We start from the raw sequence: 21477 nt of genomic DNA on the forward strand, positions 1-21477 counted from the left end.
AACTGGCATCTGGCAAGCAAAAATTATTATTTTTGACACAGATGTCCTTTAACCAACAACTTGTTTCCTTCATACAATTTTAATGATAAAGAAGCCCTATTTATATATTGCTTTTTGCCTATAATGTCAAGCCTGTAAGTGTTTTATTTTTCTATCCCTTGTTTTTTCAAATGATTTATCTTCTACCAAGTCAAGGTGCCCTAAAGCGAACCCAAAAGGCTATTTTAAATATAAGTATTTCATTGGGTACTCAGATGATTGTGTAGCTGAGTGTGGTGTAGCACTGCTCTTACATTTTGAACAACTTATTCTGCAACTCTTAGTTTTTAATGAATCTGATCCCACTTATTATACCAAAATATCAGTTTGTTCTTATATATGTACAATGACACCTCCATCTCTGGAATTGCTTAGGGCTGGGTATATCCACATTAATATCTGTCATGGGAGTGTGCTTAGAGAAGTAATTCCTGGGTGTGATTCTGGTTTCTCTGAGGTCAACAAACACTTGGTATTTAATAATAGCTAACCTATTCCCTAATTTGTGCTGGGAGAGGACAGGGTAGGACTTGCCAGGCTGTAGAGCCAGGCTAGTCCCATTCATGTGAAGTAAATAGAAGACTCAGCACTTCTTGAGGTCATGGATTAGTACTTCAAATTGGACATTTTTTGAAAGATATTTTATCCACAGTACTGCTCCCTGAGACCAACATAAGGCTTCCCATCAGAAATCATTTGGTCTGCCCTGGCATTTTGCTGCCATGCGTGGGTTTTCCCCCTGTGGACCTAGGCTGGGAAGAAAATTGTTGAGAGATGCCATGACCACTGGCTAGTAATAGGTGTATTTCAGAAAACTACCCTGATTTCTCTGCCTTACCTATTCAGCAGTCAATAAGCAAATAGAAGAGTAGGAGGACTTAAATAGAAAACCAAAAAATGGGTAAAGCAGAAAATATTTAGACTATAGGGAATAGCAGTAAAGTAACTAAATAAGTAAAATAACCAGATAAGTAAATAAGCAAACAAGTAAATAAATAACAATGAGGGAAGGTGCCCTAGGTTCTGACATATGGTCCTAAAATCAAGCTTGGCTATAAGCACCGATGTTATCAAAACAGCAAAGAAACAAATACAATCTGGAGTTGTGCAGCTGTGAAATGAAACACTGTTAAACATCTAATAACAATGATGGGAGCCACATACCTCTCAGTGACAACCAGTATTTTCCACCCAAGCAACCAAAGAAAGAATTTTGGACTTTGCTGTATTGAAGAGTTATGAGATTATTGGTAATCTAGTAGTGAAAAACACCTTTAGGTAGAATGCAGACTATCCCAGTTTGCATTGATAGTAAGATAGCTCAAAACAGATCTGTTAATGTGCTTTTATTACAGACATGAAAGGTTTGAAAACCTAAGGGAACCAATTACTTAAACAGATTACTTATGGACTTGATAATTGATGGGGTTTGAAAATTACTGACAACTGCTCAAACACATCATGTAGACAAGTAGTCCAATTCCAAAGGGACTAATGACAGCCCTGGTAGCACTTAAGAGTAACACACAGTTTGCAGTGAACAGAAAATATGGCAACTCATTTTAAAAATTACAGTGTTCAGGTGCTATATTAAAATATAAGCTAAAAACAGGCTGCACAGATCAAAATCAGTGAGTCTACTTAACCTAGAGTCCTAGGTTCAGCAGTAGCAGTCATTTTTCTCCCTCCTAGTAGCTGATGCAGTGCTGTTTTTGACTTTAGCCTGGGAACAGCGTTGGTAACACATTGATGTTTTTAATTGTTGCTCAGTAGTGCTTACCCTCTTCAAGACTGCTCAGTCTCTCATGCTCTGCCATTGAAGAGGCACAAGAAGCCGGGAGGAGGCAGAGACAGCAACCTGACCCAAACTAACCAAAGGGGCATTCCATTCCACAGCAGGTCATGCCCAGTGTATAAACTGGGGAGAGTCACCCAGAAGGCCCAGATCACTGCTTGGTTCAGGTTGGATATTGGTTGGTGGGTAGAGAGCAACTGTATTCTCTCCCCTTGCTGTTTCCCTTACCATTATTATTATTGGTGGTAGCAGTAGTGGTTTGTGCTATACCTTAGTTACTGGACTGTACTTATCTCAAGCCGTGGGAATTACATTCGATTCTTTTCCCCATCCCTCCAGAAGCGGGGGGAATGGAGAAGTGGGGAGTGAGCAAGCAGCTGCATGGTTTTGGGTTACTAGCTGGGCTGAAACCGCAACACTTAGACTTAAGAAATTTAGGCAGAATTAACTAGGCAGATTAAAAAGGCTATGAAAATATACTAAACTTGCTTTATAAAAGAAATATTAATAGTAGGACACCATGAACATAGGTTTATCAAATGGTAGTTTATGAACACAATACATTTAGTCAGCTAACTTAACCAAAGCAAGGCTGACACGGCTTAATTTCTGCATGACTTAATGGCACACACAGAGTGGGAGCCTACAGTAGGAAACAACTGGAAGAAAACCATCAAGGACTTTTTTTACTGTTTGCTGTGTAAGACACTCTTACAATGGCTTTAACCTGACAGAGGAGGCATTGTGATGAGATTTTAGGAAGTTCTTCTCTGTGAGGGTGGGGAGGCCCTGGCACAGGTTGCCCAGAGAACCTGCAGCTGTCCCATCCTTGGTAGCACTCAGGGCCAGGAGCGATCTGGTATAGTGTAAGTGTCCCTAGCCGTGGCAGTGGGCTGGAACGGGATGAGCTTTAAGGTCCCTTCTAACACAATCCACTTCCTAACTCCAAGAAAAAAGTAATTCCAAACACCACATGAAGAAACTTGGTAACTCATCACTTAACAGCATTTTTTGGGAGGGTGAAGTAATCGTCAGAGGTTTATGACAGCATTTTTCATACCTTGTCTTTCGCCAACGAGGTGTTTGCAACAGCAGATGTGAAAACTACTTTCTACTCATGCTGTCAACAGGGTCATTAATTTAAACATCTGTCATATTCAAGTTGGAAGTATGACAGCATACTTGACAATTCCTAGATTACATTTAATTACAATGTTAGAACATGTTCCAAGACTACAGCTACAAATGGAAAGCACACAATTCTTTCCAAACACCTACATATTTGCAGCACTATCAATTTTAATAAGCTATAGAGTATTACCAATGCATTTTCTCATCAGTTATTGCTGCTGTACTGTTTTCTAGCCTACCTCATCATCTGAGCCTGAAGCCTAATGGATACTGCAGGTCATCTACTATGTTTCAGCTCAGAGCAAGCACACTTAACACAGCACACTGCAGAGACCTGTCATCAGTGGCTCTTTAGTGTCAGCAAAGGGAGGCAAAATGTCCTCAACCCAGAGTACCAAAGATAAAAAACTCTATAGTATGGATTATGGTGATAGTATACCCACGCTGAAGCTCACTAGTTATAACCTATTCTAGATCATTATTCTGTGACTAGTCTGAAGAGCATTTGAGCTGTTTACACAGCTACTTAAATATCTACCCAGCTAAAAATGTTAAGCTCAACTTCAGTTTTGAAATGCAGTTTTCCCAACCCTCTATTTTCATATGTAAAGATAATTTAATATGAAGGTGTCCTCAGTACACACCCACTGTCAAAAGCACTCAAAGAGTTCCACAAAATACACAGCCCAAGACCTTCCGATTCAAGATTTTATTTAGTCATATCCGGCATGGTATGCAACTGCAGCTGTCCTTCCACTGAAAGAGGCTGTGTAGTAGACTTCACCTCTGCAAGAAGAAAACCCACAAAGAATTAATAAAACCTCTGAATCTAGGGAAAGCTGTAAACCTATGCTTTAACTAGAATTCTGATGGGCTTTGCTTCATCTGTAACATGCTTTTGTGCCAGAGGCCTTGACTTACATATCATACAGTTCTCATTGCTCAAGTTCAACACAAGTCTACTGATTTTTTTTTCTCCTTAGCCTAGAGAACTAAAAACATCAGCAGATGAATTACACAGATTCAATTTGTTCCAATTACAAGATTCCAATTAGGAATGCTCCCAAGAACTACTTGGGTCATTCCAGCCCCTCAGGAAGATTTACTGTTTCTCAGATTATAGAATTGGCAATACCAGGTATTTCCAAATTTGAGTAAGATTAAGTGGACTTTCAGCTAGAAATGGTATGTTTTGACAGTATCAACTATGTTTGAGGCTTGCTTTATTATTATCACAAGCAAGCATCAGTTAAAATCGTTGCTGCTATTAACAACCTAATTTTAAGTGGAATTTACCCTGTAAACTGTTAGGAATGTTCTATGTAGATGGTGTGACTGTTTTGACATTGGTTGAACCAAAGTTCAATAAAACTTGTTTTCCACTGCATTTTAACTGGCACATCAGAAAGTGTTTACAGTATCACAGTTTCTCATACTGTTTTGTTCACATCACACACACCAGTTATTCACAGTATCACAGTATGCTAGAGATTGGAAGGGACCTCGAAAGATCATCTAGTCCAATCCCCCTGCCGGAGCAGGAACACCTAGATAGTGTTACACAGGAATGTGTCCAGGCGGGTTTTGAATGTCTCCAGGGAAGGAGACTCCACAACCTCCCTGGGCAGCCTGTTCCTCCAGATGACATGAACTGTAGCTTTATGTTTATTCAAAAACACCAGACATGGTTTTGGTTGTCATTATTATCCAAATATCAGTACCACTCTCAGTCAGTTAGCCCAGTGGTGGACTACCAAACTGCAGTCAGAGGTATGGCCTCTGGGGAGTCAAAGTTAAGACAATGAGAGTGCAGCAGCCCTATGAAGCAAACTTAAACCCATTCATTGCTTGAGTTTAGATACCACTGCAGACCACAACTCTAAGCACCTGGACTGCAAATAGCTTAAAACTATAATAATAGTTTTAGATTAGACTCCTTAAAGCTCAGTTTCGACCACAGATTCCACTATGCTGCAAAATGTAACAACACCAGTTACCCAGTTAATGCAGTTACAGTCCGTCGTGTTCATTTCTTAAGAAGCTGGTGCCTGACAATAACAAAAGGGGCAACAAATCCACTTCCAAGGAATCCACACATTAGTGCAAGTAGTCGCCATTTGTTGTCCACAGAAAATGGAAGGTTCTAGAAGAGAAAAATTAATTTTAGTTCTGTAATCAACAATTACTTCCTCCATGACTTGAAAAATGTGAGAAGCTCAGAACAGTTACAGATGGAGTCAAACAGACAAAACAAAATGTTCAGCCTGATTACAATTTCCCCTCCTTGAGAGGGAAATTACACAGTAATTAGAACAGCTTGGATGTGACCTCTGGAGGTCATTTTGTCCACTCTTCTCCTCTACCCCAAATTTAAAGGGGGGCCAGTTTGCTGACAGCCTTGTCCAGCCAAGTATAAATGTCCCTGAAGATATATACCCCACAGCCTTTTTAGACAACCTGTTCTGACATTTAATTATCTTTATTGTAAGGGAGTTTCTTGTGCTCATCACATATGTAGGATTAGGTTTTAGATATAGAACTTAAAAGCACTTGTTAAGCAGAAGGTACATCAGAAAGCGTTTACAGTATCACTGTTGCCCCTCATACTGCAATGCTCATCATCTGTACCAGTGAAGGCTGCAAAACCAGACACTGAAGTCATTCACACCACAACTTGCTTCGCTGTGGCCCCAACAGTGGCGCCATGAGACCCCGCAGGCCACCCGCTTCATCAGCTAAGAAGCGGCAAAAGGGCAGCACTGCTCTGCATCCATTTCTCTGGAAGCTGAGAAACCGATCGTGTGCAGAACCCTTGCCGGGGGCACATCGAGTGGGGAGCTCACCTTTAGCACGCCCGCGGCAGGACAGGCCTGCGTCTCATAGAGGAATCAGGCCAAGCCCGCACTGCGGCTTCAGCAGTGCTCTTACGGGATCTTCTCCCCCAGGAATCTCCTAATTCCCAGCCCCGGCCCCTCGCCGGACTCACCCCGGAGCTAAGCCTGCCGCAGGCAGCCCGCGGGTCTGAGCGCCGAGAGCGCTATGTCCTTCAAACATTCGTTCCTCCTCTCCCGCTCTTCTCACACAGTCCCTCGGCCACCCTTCCCCCTCCCTCCCACTCCAGGCAGAAGCAGGCACTGACGGCCCCCCCCCCCGGCCCCGCGCCACCTCCTCACCGAACCCGACTGCAGGCCCCTTCCTGCGACCTTCAGGCCATGCCGCAGCGAACCGCGATCTTCTTCCCACCTTACCTTCCCCGGGCCTTCCTCATAGTGGCTTCTGCGGAGGGTGGAGGTGGTGAAGCGGCGGACAGCGGTAGCCAGCATGGTAGCGACGGGGCAGCACGTACCCTGCGTCCTGCGACCTTCCCTCAGCGAGACCGGCGCCCCCAGAAAGCAGGAAGCGGTGCCGGAAGGGAGGGAGGAGGAAACCGTTCTTGCCGCGAGGCATGACGGGAGTTGTAGTGCGGCACCGAGCCGCGCGATCACGTGATGCCGAGCCGCGGCACGCGATTGGACTAGCTCAGCGCCTCAGGGAAGGGAGACTTGCTGTGGTTTGCGCCCATCGCCCCCCATTTTGTGGCCTGCTCCAGTTCTGGGTTACTGGGGTGGGGGGGGGGGGGGGAGTGGAGAAGGCAAGGTGTGGGGAAGGGGAGCGAAAAACCAAGTAACTGCGCTTCTTACCTCAAGCTAATCTTCACTGAAAGCTGAGGAAATTTGGACTGTCCAGCCTGGAAAACAGAAGGCTGTGTGAGACCTGTAGCAGCCTTTCAGTGTCTGAAATGGGTCTACAAAGATGGCCGGGAGGGACTCTTCGTCAGGGACTGTAGCAACAGGACCAGGGGGAATGGCTTTAACCTGGCAGAGGGGAGACTGAGATGAGCTCTTAGGCAGAAGTACTTCCCTGTGAGGTTGGTGAGGCCCTGGCACAGGTTGCCCAGAAAGCTCTGGCTATCCCATCCCTGGCAGTGTTCAAGGCCAGCCTGGACGGGACTTGGAGGCACCTGGTCTAATGGAAAGTGTCCCTGGTTGTGACAGGGGGTGGGAGCTGGATGATCTTAAAGTCCTTTTTGACACTAACCATTCTATGATTCAGAATAGCACAGTTTTTAACCTGGATATCCTGAACCTTTCCTCCTTTGGAATGTTGCAGAGTAGTGGAGGTGCGAGTCGAAATCTGAGCTTAATCAGCATTGCAGTAGGAACAGAGGCTGCCTATGTTGTCCTGAAATTAAGTATTTTTCACCCAGTATGCAGAGAGTATTTCAAACTTTTTTGTTTCCCCCCCCCCCCGCTATCTAATTATATTTCTATGTGTCAGAGTTTACAGTTCTTTCTTCATTTCCTAAATCTGAAGTCTTGTTAGGGGATGTTCTTCTGCTTCTGCTAACTCCCTTGCTGTTTATACAGCCAGGCCTCCTTTTTGCCTGTTTTTCTCAAGCCTTTCCTAATTGGAATTAATAGCGCAGTGGTGGTCTGTGTCATGTCTGGCAGTCTGTTTGTCATGGTTTCGCCATATGTAGCTCTTCCCTATAGAGGATTTTAAATTGCTTGTTGGTGATGAAGAGATGCTGGATACAGGATAAAAATCCATGTTAAACAGCAGCACTTCACTGGTGAAATTTTTGTACCAAATTAAGATCTTCCATGTTATTCAGCAGCAAGTAAACCATTTGTTTTCTTCCTATGGTCCCCTAGTCAGCTGATTGACAAAATCAGTGGTAGGACTCAAAAATCTCTTTTCTGCTTAACATCATAAGGTAATTTTTGCTTAGTCTACTAGAGTATAATTTTAGTCACTTAGTGGAATTGTAGTTCTTGTCCTTGTGCTATTGTAGGTATTTTTTGGCATACCACAGCTGTTGTTGCTCTCCTGGTGGAAAGAGTGGTGTCACGGTACTACATTGCTACTACTGGGCTTGAGCTTGCCACCCGTATAAATTTTGTGTTAGGCAATAATACTGTTAATTTCAAAAGCAGATACTAAGCATCACATAGTAGAGAAAATTGCCTCACCAGTGTGAGAATTTACTCACTGGCTTTTCTATGTATCCTGGTACTACAGTGTTTCATTGACTGAGTACATTCTGGTATGTTTTTGATAGGCTGATGTGTCGTCATTTCATTTTAGGGCTATGTTGTGTATTTACACATAGATTAGTGTTAGAAGGGACAAAACCAGTAGAACCAGTATCTTTCACTTCCAGATAATCCATGAATCTTCTAAACTGACAGTTACAGTGATGCAGTTACGGGCTTTCTTTAGCAGTAGTAGTTTACTTTTTGGAACTGGTGTTCTGCAGATGTTTTCTATGTAGGCAGAAGTAGCTATCTGTAGGTACATAATGATAGAGTGTGGTAGATCCTCAGGAGAACGAATTACCTGGTGAAGAATTTTGTATGAACACTCATATCTGTTCACCTTCTGAGGGTAATATAGGAAATTAAATATGCTAGTCCAGGTGCTTAAGAAACCATGCAGAAAGAGTGTAGAAAACCAGCTGAAATTTTGGCAAAGAAATGAAAGATAATATTTTCAAAATTATTAAAAATATGTACAGTAATCATAGTGGGGATAAACAGGTGGAAGGGCAGATTATTAAAGGATATGGTGAATGCTCTGCTGGGTACCTTTGGAAAAAGTCTGTCTAACTTATACACAAATTTGGGGCCTTACATAGGGAATTACTGGGTGAAATTCCCTATCCTGTTATGCAGAGGTTCAGAACACATTATTGTAATGGTATCTTCTGGCTTTTAAATGTATGAATCTTTGAATCTAGGCTTTCGATTCACACAACTCTTTTCTTCCTTTAAAAAAGAAAACACTGTTGCTATAATTCCTTAGATTTGCCAGGTTATCTTCTTAATTTTCAGTAACATAGTACATTTTGCTGCTTGTGAATATGACTAGGTGATGAATTGTTTCAGGTACTGCTTCCTTACTACTACTCACTTTTCCCGACAAGGAACCTTCCTCTACTTGAATGGTAAGGCAAAAATACAAATAAGAAAAAAAGGTGACTAAAGAAAACAATGCTTGATATCTGTATTGTGATCTAGATGAAACAAGCATAGAAAGATTACTGGACAATTTAGCAGGTTTCTCAGGGTCTTAGAGAGGACTATGAGATTCCAAGAAGATCATGCTAGTCACTGAAATGAAGTGACAGAACCAAGATGCAAGTCATACTGGCTTTTTCAGTCCTGTTTTATGAATGGATGAAATACTTGTTTTTTAAATACTAAAATTATATGTGGGTAAGTTCAGATCTATATACTTAACCAAAACTTTCTAATACCATAAACACCCTAAATATCATGGATGGAGGTCTTGGGAGACAATGTAGCTATCGCACACAGCACAAAAATACTGGTTTTCTGCAGAAATTATCCTGTGTATTTGTTGACATGATAAGTTATTTTTTTGAGCAGTTAATAACTATGAGGGGTTAACATCTTTCTAGTCATAAGGTCAGGTATTAACCACAAGATTAAGCAGTTGTGAAATGCTAATTAATGAAGTGGAAAGGCTGAATAGAAGTTTTAAGAGGCTTTATACAATGGATATTAGTTGCATATTTTTAGCAAAACTATGGTTTAATAGACATATCACTTAATAAAAAAAGTTCCTTAATGGCTTACTCTGATTGCGCAATTGTAGAGGTGTGTCTTTCATAAAAGTAATTTAGCTTGCCTTATATATGAGAGTTGGGTTTTTTTGTTATTATTGGTGTTCCACAGGATAAATAAATGTGAAAATATATTAGAAATATAAAACAAAATGAGAGGAGCATTAAAAATGACATCGGGATCATCAACCAAAGGAAGTGTTAGAATGTGAAGCATCTGTATTAACACAAGGAAAGGCTGAAAACCTTTAGATAAAGGGATATAGAGAGTGCTAGTTTAAAAGAATTCTTACTCTAAGTAGACTCTTTCTTTGCTTCCAGACAGCTCACGTAAGTTTCTGGAAAGTGAAATAGAGCAATTGTCCTGTGGAAAGAGTTACAGCACTGTTGTAGGTGTGGATAGTACAAGGACATGTGGGAGAAGGTTGTTAGGAGAAGTAGTATCTTTTATTATTTTATCATGGACATAATTATTAAAAGTAGCCAAGCTTCCAAACGGGCAAGCCCTCCTTAAAGTATGAAATGGATGGAGTTACTTTCAAAGATATTTACAGACTGAAAATAGTTTTTGTAAGGCATAGTTGTAAGGACACTTCATCTTTTTTCCCCAGGTGTTTTATTGAGTGTATCATTCCACAGATCCAGTTTACTGTGTAATTGCGCAAGAACTTAGGCTGGCCAACAGAAGGGTGTGAAGCAGTTGTAGCAGTAAAAAGGTGGAAATGGAAGCATAGAATTAGTGCTTTTCTTGGCAGCAGTATTAGTTTAGGTTGGCAAAAATAGCTTGTCCAGCTACAGCTTTAGCTCTGAATATGTATATTTTATTTGGGATTAGAGTATGAGAAAATTATTACATGAGACAAAACCAAGTTATTTCCCAGGTCTCAGACTTACAATGTTTAGTGCATTTATGAGTTTTATTTCCCAGGATCATCCTTGATGATACTTAAAGATAAGTAGATACTCTGGTGGGTGTTACATTGGTTTGCAAATTTATAAGCAGATTTCAGTTTATCACAATGCTTTATAAACAAGAGATTAAAATTGGTGAGATTTCTTATTGTACTGTAATGTTTTTAAGTGCAAAGAGCTTCTGGCACTCCACTGTAAGCTAGCATTTTTGTCAACCACATGCAACTTACCTTTACTTTAAAACCATGTTAATTGAGATCTTTAATATTTTACACTTAACATGGTAAACATAAACATACGCAGTTAGGCTTATTGGTCTCAACCTGAGTTGAAGTACTGTGACTTTAGGGTCTCTTAGAAACCTGTGCATCCAGATATGGCTTGTTAGCTCAGGTTGGATCTTTTGTTTTACTATGAGGATTGTAAGGGGGAAGTAACACAGTATCTACGTATTTCATATTTTTAAATCACCCATGACTGTGAAAGTGCCATAGGAAATTCTTTGGGGTGTTCCTGCTTATTCGGGTAGTCACTTGCAACTACTGTAGTGTCAATTTTCTGTGAAAAACACAGGTAATATGAAAATTTGGGCATGTGTTTATAGATGGAATGCTACTCATGAAAGCAGGTTGAGCATAGCTGTAGGTGGATGTGCATAATGGTAAAATGGCAGCTTCGGATGTACCTATGTAAATTTATTTTCACCTTATGTGAAATATTTAAAAAATTGCTCCTTCATATAAATGCTTCCTTATGGATGTGAAGTCTCATTTGTATGCACAAAACCACATTTCACAAGCAAAATGAGTGTCTGAAAAGAGTATTTTACCCTGACAGAGTTGTTTTTTTTTTTTGCTAATCTCAAAGCATGTTGCAGCATTAATTGAGTCTCACAAAAGCCCATATAAAATATTTAATGAAAGGTTTATTATATGGGGTCTGTTGTAGAGATTTCACAAGAATAAGATACTTGTGTAGTGAGTAAAAGCTACTTTGCATTATTTTGTCTTGACATCTTTCTAAAATGGAGTATGTAAAGCTGCTTATTTTTGTCATAGACACCAAGACATGTTTGGTTTTAATTACAGTGAGCAGCATAAAAATTACTGCATTTTGAACTATCTTACTGTAACAGTCATTGCATGGCTAGAACTTGTGTTTGAAGGAGCATTTTAGTGTACAGGATTATCTAGGAGCCCTGGAATAACCATGTTTACCCTAAACTTACTTACTGCTATTAGAGAAAGTTAATAATACAGAGAGTTATTGCTTATGACTAACTACAAGTTTCTGAGTATGTCAGCACTGTGAAAGTACTTTATAGTAAATAGAGGTGTAACTGCATTGGTCCAATAAGTAACAGAGAACTGCAACATGACCTTTAATAGTTAATTATTTTCATAAAAAGTACAAAACAAAAAATCTTCCTGATTCCACATTCATTTCCCTTTAACTGCTGCATTTCTTTGGAAATGCAGCCTTCTCACAGAACAGCAAGTGACAATGAACTTGTGAGCAACTGAGATTTTCAGATTTCCTACTCAAATTAACTGCAGCCCTTTTTTCCCCTATTCCTTTAAACATTAGGCAGTAGAATCAGGCTAGATTTAGAGGTGAACTGAGCTGTAAGCAAATGGCACTTCAGCTGGCGTGTCACTCCCCAGATATTCCACCCCTAGGTTGTGTCTACACTGCAGTTCCCTGTACAACAAGGAACAACTTTAATGCCTTCTCTCTACACCATTACCTCATCTATGTATTACAGTGCCAGAGCTCTATCTGCCTCCCAGCATGAAAACAGCACCATCACACAACACTGTCATGAAATTCCTGGTCAGTTGGACTCCTTAGCAGCATGAGTTTAGTCTCCCAGGTACTCACCATCTTCCCTGTGTCATTAGCAGCTACATGGTGCATGACTGTCAAGTTACTCCTCTACGCCTAACAACCTAGACATCTCATTAAGCCTGCTACCTTTGTAGCAGCCAAGTTTCCAAGCAGTGGAATTAGATGCAGCCAATACCTTGCATGAAGTCTATGTAGAACCTGGAACTACAAAATCCTCATTCAGACCTTTACTTGAACGTTTTTTAAGATTTTGTATCAACTTAATTTGTTCCTGAGATTAAAAGAAATCCCCTAAATGTCTGAAGAAATATACTCTATAATTCAAGTTGAGTGGACTTATTGTCATTTTTAATCCTTTCTGGTTCCAAACTTTTATCACATGCCTGATTTATTTATCACATACTATGAACATTTTCTGTTGCTCTAAAGCTATCATTTTTTCATGTCTTGTCTGTGCTTTATTCTGTGTCTTGGCAGAGATGTGTATAAAGCTGAAGAATTTGATAGCTTCAGCAGCTTGTCAGTCTCTCCTTTAAAATGGTTCATTTCATAAATGGCAATTCAGTACATTTTATATACAGGAATTATTGCCAACTAGACACGGGGATAGCATTGGATGTTTTTTCCTACTGTACATACTCAGTTGCTTCACAGAATTTCATTTCACAGTTGGAAACTTGACTTCTGACTAGAGCTGTATGATACTGCCAATTTTTTGCTTTGACTATTCAAGTGTAAAAATGGCTAACTTTGTGAGAATACAGCGTATTTAATCCAGCTCAACGGTGTCTCATTACTGGAAAGCAAGTTGTTCTTCTCTGTGAAAATAACTAGACTGAAACACTGGAAATCTGAAACAGAAAAAACCTCATTTTCCTATAGGTGCTCAGTTTGAATAAAAAATATTTATTGCCTGTCTTGATCAGGACGTAAGATTATGAATATTTCATTTAGAATTAACGCAAAACTGATCAGATTGATGGTCCGTTATACTCTCCTGTTTCCTACTATTCAGGTAGCACATAGCACAGTTAAACTTAGCTAAATGGGTTCCGTTATGGTTCCTCAGAGTGAGGAGCAGGCTCTGGACAGCTGAGGCGTGAATGTTGCTTTGCTGGCTTTTGCTTTGGTCAGGCAAGCACATGGCTGACTCTCTCTTGCTGAATCTAGCTTGAATACTGCTGTTGAGCTTTTCAGATAAATATGATGCATGATTGGAAATGTGCTGGAAGCTGCAGTTCTGTGGGTAAGAATTGAAGGGCAGATACTTCTGCTTGTAGGAGTATGGGGCAGTGGTACAAAATTTCTATAAGAAAAGGGAGAGTATATAAGAAAAAGGTTATTTCCACAGCTGTGTTTTACTTATGTGCATAATGTCATACATCAACTTAACATGCACAAATCATTTTTATCAGCAGTAACACTTTGTCCTAGATTATTCCCTTAAGCATGAGAATTGCACATGTAGAGTAAGTATGTAGAAACCTCTTGTCTCTTGAGATTGAGGACTTGTGCCGCAACTTCAGCCCACATTTTGCCTCTGCTCTGTAGTTCTGTGATTTCTTTCATCTGGAAACCTCTTGCAAGTCATATGACCAGAGTGAAAAGGTGTTAGTGTTCTTTTTCCCCAAAATGAAGTCTCTTTCTAGCCCTGACTTGGCAGACCCCTTGGGGCCATTTATTCTTCTGCCGTTTTCCAGGAGTGCCTTAAACTGAGTTTCCTGAGTACTCAATCCATGGACTGATGCTTCAATTTGGCAAGGCTCTTTGGTGTGTAGATGCCTGGTACTACATGGTACTCCAGTATATGCTGAAGTGCATCCCAAACTGGGATTGGCATTACAAGTGAATCTGTGTTTTCATCTGATGCATCTGATTTGGTGTCTAAATAGAAGGAAGATAGTAATGCATCGTTCTGTTATCATAGTCTCCAAAGGGCATGTGAGTGTTTTAAGGGTATATCTATTAAATCTCCTAGAATTAGAAGTGACAATATAATAAACACTTTATTTTCCATTTACTGTGCTTAATGTGGTGTTTATTCTTTTTCCTCCCACTGAGACTGATATATTTGTTAAGATCATAAATATTTTTTCCGGTCACTCTGTTTTAGTAAAGGATTTAGGTGGTAACGTCATGTCCTGCATGTTGTGTGGAGGCATGATTTTGTTAGTAATACATGTAATGATGACAGCACAGTTGGATAGCTTGTAGTTCCTATTTTTTTTTTTTTTTTGACAGAATATTTCTGTGCAAGTCTTTGTCCTCTTGAAATCTTGGTCTGCTGACTGTTCTTAACAATCCTACTGTTCTCTGCAGTTCTGCATTCTTCATTTTTCATGGTTTTAGTTTATGGACTTTCTCATAGCGTTTTCTGACAATTCAGCATATTTTTGTTTTTCCTCAGACCTTTGAGCTGAGATTGCACAGCTCTTCACTCAGAAGTAGGCCTGGGTTTGAGTCATCTGTCGCTGGAAAAGATTACATAGCCCTGTACTTTAAAGGGAATTTTAAGTCCCTTGCTCAGAAGTTCCATAGTGGCCTCAGTCTTAGATGACTTTTGTAGAAATGCATGTTCATAAAGCATAAATGTGGGTCAGTTTTCAGTTTTATGTTTGAATTTATGGCAAGCAAAGGAAGATGAATTCAAAACAAAGCCTGGATATAAAGTTAATCTGTGATTTGGATTTGAAGGAGTCAGCAGCAGCTGCTGTCTGTGTGAGTTTATACTCTGATCAACATGACAAGTGATCCCACTCTTTTTCTTAGTCTTATGCTTGTAGCTGTATGATTTTTGTAGTGAGTCTTGTCAAGTCTCAGACTGAGTGGTGCAGATACTAGTTTGTACTTGGCCACAGACTGCTACAGAATATACAAGTGCAGACAGGGTTCTGCTGGTGTTTAGTACCTTTCTGTGTCATTTCCACTATGTATAATTTCTTCCTGTGAGTAAAAACTGCCTTCAGCTATGTATTCTAATGATACTCTTTTTCAGATAAATTATTTAAATGGTAGTACATAGAAGATGATGGATTGTTCTTGTTTCTAGTCGCTGGATCTCATTCTATAGGAGCAGGAAAAGCCAATCTTTTGGGTGTGTGCCTGTAAATCAAAATACAGAACCTATACATGCTATTTGGTATAGTGTGCTGATGCAGAGGGTTGACCAATGTACAAGGGGGTTGCACAAGGGGGTTAGAGAAACAGCATTGAGGTACACATGGCTTTGAGGAATTATCCCCTTGCGCCTCAGCACTAAATAGAAAGCATACCTACTTTATAAGTTCTAACGAGTTGTGGAGTCAATCTGCGTATCAATTTGGCGAGCCAGGCAGGAGACCTCTGTTCGGCTGCGGGATCGGCTGAGGGGCGGACATCCTAGGCACCCCAGGCCACTTGCCTGGAGGAGCTCTGCTTCTCGTCCACTCACTGTGGGGACAGACAACAACCTGTGCTGGCTGCGGAGAAAAGGTATGCTTGGAATTATGTAATTTAGGGGGCCTGTAAGGCATATGTATGGCCTGGGGCTGCTGATAAGGCGTGCAGAGACGTCTGGCACACAGTGAAGTTCCCTTTGGCAGGTAGAGCTTGCAAGCAGGGGGCTCATCAACCAACAGAGCAGCTGCGAGCGATCCTGAAGGCGGATCGGGCGAATCTGAGTTTTCGCTGCATCCCAGGTTTTGGGAGCCAGGAAGGACCTGCTAATGACTGTAGAGGAAGCAGGTGAAGGGTAGGCAAACCCACCAGGTCTCTGCTGCATCTCAGGTTTTGGGAGCCAGGACGGACCTGCTAGTGACTGTGTAGGAAGCAGGAGAAGGGTAAGCGGAACCACTGTGTGGAGTGTATCTGTGGGATCCCATGTGGCTGTGAAAGTGTTTTGTGTGGCTGAGATGTGGGATAGCTACGAAGCAAGTGTGGAGTCCTGATCCACGGTTCCGTGTTCTCTGCAAGGAGAACGGCCAGAGACAGACAGTGTCTTTGTTTTGTGTTGTGTCTAAGTGTTTTGTGTGTATATATGTCTGTAGTTAGTGTTTAACCGGTGGGGGGAGGAGTAGACAAAAGTAAACTGTGACTAATGGGGGTTAAGAGGAGTTCCCTCCCTGTGCCCCAGTGGCTGTATAAGAGAAGTATAACCTCTAATATCTGTAGTACTACTCTTGAGACCTGGACTTTACACTCAGTAGCAAAGGCTTGTAGCCTCACATATGGGTGCATAATAACTTTTGAACAGTGGAACCTGCCGTGGGTACTAGGACAGTGTAAATTTTGCTGGAACAGAAACTGTGATCTAACAACAGGGGAGTTGATCTGCAGAACTCAGAGATATTATTTTACTGAAGCCCCTGAGAATATCATAAAACTTGTGTGTAGGTGCTGTCATTTTTTTTTTTAAGTGCATTTGCAGAGCACTGGGAAAGAGAAGCTATAGAAAGATTGTTTGAAATAGGAGCCGATCAAAACAAGGGAATTCTGAAGAAAAGCCCATTGGGTTACATTTTGGCACATTGGAAAGAGCTGGGAGGGTCTTCTCGGGGCTCGGTAAACAAGAAAATGTTGATAAAATATTGTAACCAATGGTGGCCTTTATATACTTTGGAAGATCAGGAGAAATGGCCTAAAAATGGAACTCTGAATTATAATACATTGTTACAATTAATGTTGATTTTGAGGTGGCCAGGAAAATGGGATGAAGTAGAATCGTAGAACATAGAATAGTTAGGGTTGGAATGGACCTTAAAATCATCAAGTTCCAACCCCCCTGCCATGGGCAGGGACACCTCACACTAAACTGTATCACCCAAGGCCTCGTCCAGCCTGGTCTTGAACACTGCCAGGGATGGAGCATTCACAACTTCCCTTGGCAACCTATTGCAGTGCCTCACCACCTTAACAGGAAAGAATTTCCTCCTTATATCCAATCTAAACTTCCCCTGTTTAAGTTTTAATCCGTTACCCCTTGTCCTATCACTACAGTCCCTAATGAAGAGTCCTTCCCCAGCATCCCTATAGGCCCCCTTCAGATACTGGGAGGCTGGTATGAGGTCTCCACGCAGCCTTTTTTCTCCAGGCTGAACAGCCCCAACTTTTTCAGCCTGTCTTCAAGCTAAGCTGGAGAGATGTTTTTCAGCCTGTGATATTGGGGGAATGAAATAAAGAGGAAAATAATATATCACAGGTACCTCCGAGAGGAGCACCCTCTCTATCTGTCCTATCAGATCTTGGTAAGGAGGAGGAAATTGCTGTCACTGGCAACAAGCAGCACATTCACATGAAACCAGAAGTACTGTTGCAGAGGCAGGCATCTGTAACCCCAGCAGAGCAGGGTGAGCAGCTGTAAAAAAAAAACGGGGAGGGGGGGAAACCAAGACGGGGAGCTTGCGCAGCTCCTGTCTTTGAGCACGGGGCAGGCAAACAAGTGGGCACAGACGGGACTACGTGTTGGTAGACGGGACTGAGGGGTTGTTGAATGCCTTGAAACTGGTGGAGGAGGAATGTCGGGCAAAGGTGGGGGAAGTGGGTTCTTCTCCCATGGGACCGGATTGGTGTGTGTGTTGTGGGGAGTTTTGGACGTTGGAAGTGAGACTGCCCGGGGCTGGGGGGGGGGGGGGGGAGTGCCATGGGGTCGCTCCGGCGGCTGAATTGGAACTAGGCTGACAAGGGACTTGGGGAATCTACCCTAGCAGATCCACTGGTTAAATTAAAGCTAGGGTCTGGAGGAAATAAAGTGGAATTTTAGTGGATACAGGAGCAACTTATTCGGCGTTCATTCAGAGGGAAAAGAATTTGTTACAGACGTGGGAGCTACTGGCCACCAAGGAAAAGAAAAAAAAACAAACCGAAAAAAAAAAAAAGGCATAAAGAGGCATTCTTTCTAAAACCCTTAAAGTACAAATTGGGAAAACAAATAGGAATAAAAAAATAAAATTTTTATGCATGCTAAATTCTCCAAAATCTTTATTAGGGCAAGAAGCAACATTTAAAGAAGGCAAAATGGAATTAAGAGTTAAAAATCAATTAATTGCAGTTTTGAGTTTAATTCAACAGAAAAAGCAAAGAGGAGGACCTCCCTGAAATAGAAGAAATCCTTAATCCAGGTATAGCTGGGAGTATGGGCATCTGAAATTCCAGGTGAGGCAAAAAATGCTTTGCCTGTTAAAGTAGAAATAAAAAGAGGGGCCTGCCCAATTAGAATAAAACAATATCCCCTAAAATTGCAAGAGAGGGAATTAAAATAGAAATTCTTAACTGAATGTGAATTGGAATATAATACTCCTATCTTGCCAGTAAAGAAAAGTTGCAGACTGGTTCAAGATCTCAGGAATCAACAAATTTGTAGAGGATATTCAGTAATAACTGATCCGTATACCTTATTGACTAATTTGAATCAGAAATGGTTTGCCGTCTTGGATTTAAAGGACTCTTTCTTTTGCTTACCATTGGCCAAAGAAAACCAGAATTTATTTGCTTTTGAATGGGAACATCCTGACACAGTAAAGAAAACCCAATTAACTTGGGACAATATTACCTAAAGGGTTTAAAACAGTCCAACGATTTCTGGAAATCAGTTAGCACTGGAACTAGGATCATGCAAACCACCCACTCAGACGGGGACTCTGTTACAATATGTGGATGACCTATTAATTGCCACAGAAACAAAGGAAGAATGTGTCCAGTGGATGGTGGGACTATTGAATTTTCTGAGACTGAATGGTTACTGGGTAACCAGACAAAAGGCCCAACTAATCCAAACCCGACTTTCCTACCTAGGATATGAAATAACAGGAGGACAGAGAAAACTTGGAACGGCTAGAAAAGAAGCCATCTGTCAAACTCCACGACTGCCAACCATCAAGGAGGTCCAGATGTTCCTGGGAATGACTGGATGATGCAGACTTTGGATGCATGATTATGGTGTTCTGGTAAGACCCCTATATGAACTGTTAAAAGAAACCCCTCTCTCTTTGGAATGGACTGATTCAGCAGAGGAGGGCTTTAGAAATTTAAAGACCAGAGCTAATGAGAGCTGCAGCTCTGACTTCTGGATGTGACTAAATCCTTTTGGCTATATTCCTATGAAGAACAGGAAATAGCTTTGGTGGTCCTTACTCAGAAACGAGGACCCTGTAAGAGAGCAGTGGTGTATTTTTCAAAACACCTGAATGAAGCGAGCAAAGGATGGCCCGGATGCCTAAGAGCTGTGGCAGCAGTTGTCATGAATATTGAAGAGGCTCGCAAACCCACCTTGGGGAAAAAAAAAAAAAAAAAAAGAAAAAGAAAAAATGAAAATTACTGTGCTAGTGCCCCATGTTTGTATCAGCATTCCTGCAACAGAAAGAAGCCCACTGCTTATCTCCCTCATGTTTTTTAAAATACCAGGCCACCCTTGTGCAACACGATGATATAGAAATTGTGGTCACTAATGTTGTGAATCCAGCAACTATTAACACACGACTGCTTGGCCACCATATGAAACTATATTCAAGCCGACCAGATTTGAAAGAAACCTGGAAGGTGCCCTGGAATTGTCTAAAGACAAAAGGATAAATATTTTGACTGATTCTAAATACGCATTTGGTGTGGTCCATGCACAGGGCGCCATCTGGAAAGAACGAGGACCTTTGAACACACAGGAGAAACAGATTACACATGTTACAACTACTGAAAGCTGTTCAGCTACCTGAGGAAGTAGGTATTATGCATTGCCGAGGGTATCAACAAGGTGAAATTTGGCCAATTTCAACAATCCAAACTCATTCCCTTAATCCCTGATGGCAAACTAACAATTGAGAAATCTAAACCTAGATATTCAAAGGAGGATAGAAAATTGATTGGAGATCTCAAAGGAGAGGAAAACAAAGAAGACTGGGTTCAGATACCTGATGGGCGGATTGCGATCCCCTATAACCAACTCTGGAAGCTAGTTCAGGAGGAACATAATAAAACTCATTGAGGTAGCTAGCAACTCTTTGTGTAAATACTTAGATGAACAAATTGCAGGAAGGAATCTATAGAACATAGTTCAATTAGTGACAATGTCAGCTCTGTCTCAAGAATAATCCTAAAATTGAAAATAGAAATCAAATTGGTACAACTGGGGAGGAAGTTATCCGGGACAGCACTGGCAAATAAATTTTTCTGAATTACCGAGACCAATATTTGTTGGTGTTAACGAATGCTTTTTCAGGGTGGCCAGAAGCATTCCCTTGTAGAATAAATAATACAAGACAAGTAATTGGGACATTGTTAAACAGTATACTACCTTGTTTTGGAGTACCAGAGGCAATTTCTTCCGACCGAGGCTCGCCCTTTGGTGCAAAATAATGACAAGAAATTAGCAAAAATTAGAAACTGATTGGCAACTACATGTTCCTTACAGGCCTCAGGCCAGCGGGCAAGTAGGAAAGATGATCAAACAACAGATTAATAAAATATGTCAAGATATTGATACCAAGCCTTACCGCTGGCTCTATTAAGAATTTGAACTAAACCTCGGTCGAAAGACGAGGCTATCCCATATAAAATTTTATGTGGAAGACCGTATCAGTCCCAGTTTAAAGGAGAAAGTCTTCTGAAAGTGGGAGAAGGCTATCTCCTAAAATTTCTGGTCAATCTGGGAAAACAATTAGAAGAAATAAGAGAATACTGAGGACAAGAGTGAGAGGCACGGATTATCCGACTCACCCTTTTAGATCCAGAGACTGGGTTTACGTTAAGAATTTTTCAGGAGGTCCTCTACAGGAGAAGTGGAGCAGACCATATCCAATAATACTGACCACCTTTACAGCAGTGAAGATAAAGGAACAACCTCCTTCCAAGAACAAAGAAAGCACCAGAACCAGAGAAGACATGGCGGATTGAACCTTCAGGACCCTCGCATATGAAATGATAGCAGTCATAATTTGGATATATGTGATAACTGACATACCAGCTTGGGACTAATACTTATACCTGAAATTAATGCAGAATGTTACTAAAGTTGTTAATTGTAGTGACTGTTGGCTGTGTGCACAGTTGCCTGAATCAGGAGAAGAGCAGGGCCTTCCATTAATTGGAGTTCCAATTTCTAACACTATCTCACGGACAAACTAAGATTTGGCACAGTTAATCCTAATCGAAGCAAAGA

At 41.1% G+C, this 21477-nt stretch overlaps 1 protein-coding gene and 2 non-coding genes across 4 annotated transcripts in view; all 3 read right to left on the minus strand.

The window, feature by feature from the left end:
• LOC134156808 (cytochrome c oxidase subunit 7C, mitochondrial) overlaps positions 1 to 6381 on the minus strand; it is a 575449-nt gene extending 569068 nt beyond the window's left edge. The window contains exons 1-3 of one of the 2 annotated variants that reach the window (XM_062605188.1): positions 6214 to 6381; positions 4963 to 5108; positions 3660 to 3751 (exon numbers count right to left, since the gene is read on the minus strand). In XM_062605188.1, coding sequence (XP_062461172.1) covers positions 4992 to 5108; positions 6214 to 6288 — 192 coding nt within the window. In that variant the 5' untranslated portion in view covers positions 6289 to 6381 and the 3' untranslated portion in view covers positions 3660 to 3751; positions 4963 to 4991. Of the gene's footprint in view, positions 1 to 3659; positions 3752 to 4962; positions 5109 to 6213 lie in introns of those variants that run through there. The other variant, XM_062605189.1, reaches the window with a different exon arrangement.
• On the minus strand, positions 4363 to 4424 carry LOC134156836 (small nucleolar RNA Z39). Its single transcript, XR_009962091.1, has one exon. It is a non-coding gene; the product is annotated as a small nucleolar RNA Z39 (small nucleolar RNA).
• On the minus strand, positions 5531 to 5593 carry LOC134156837 (small nucleolar RNA Z39). Its single transcript, XR_009962092.1, has one exon. It is a non-coding gene; the product is annotated as a small nucleolar RNA Z39 (small nucleolar RNA).
• Positions 6382 to 21477: the final 15096 nt, after the last annotated feature.

Source organism: Pezoporus occidentalis, unplaced genomic scaffold (assembly GCF_034315485.1).
Source record: "Pezoporus occidentalis ecotype Australia unplaced genomic scaffold, CSIRO_AGI_Poc_V1 ctg90, whole genome shotgun sequence".
Taxonomy (NCBI): Eukaryota; Metazoa; Chordata; class Aves; order Psittaciformes; family Psittacidae; genus Pezoporus; species Pezoporus occidentalis.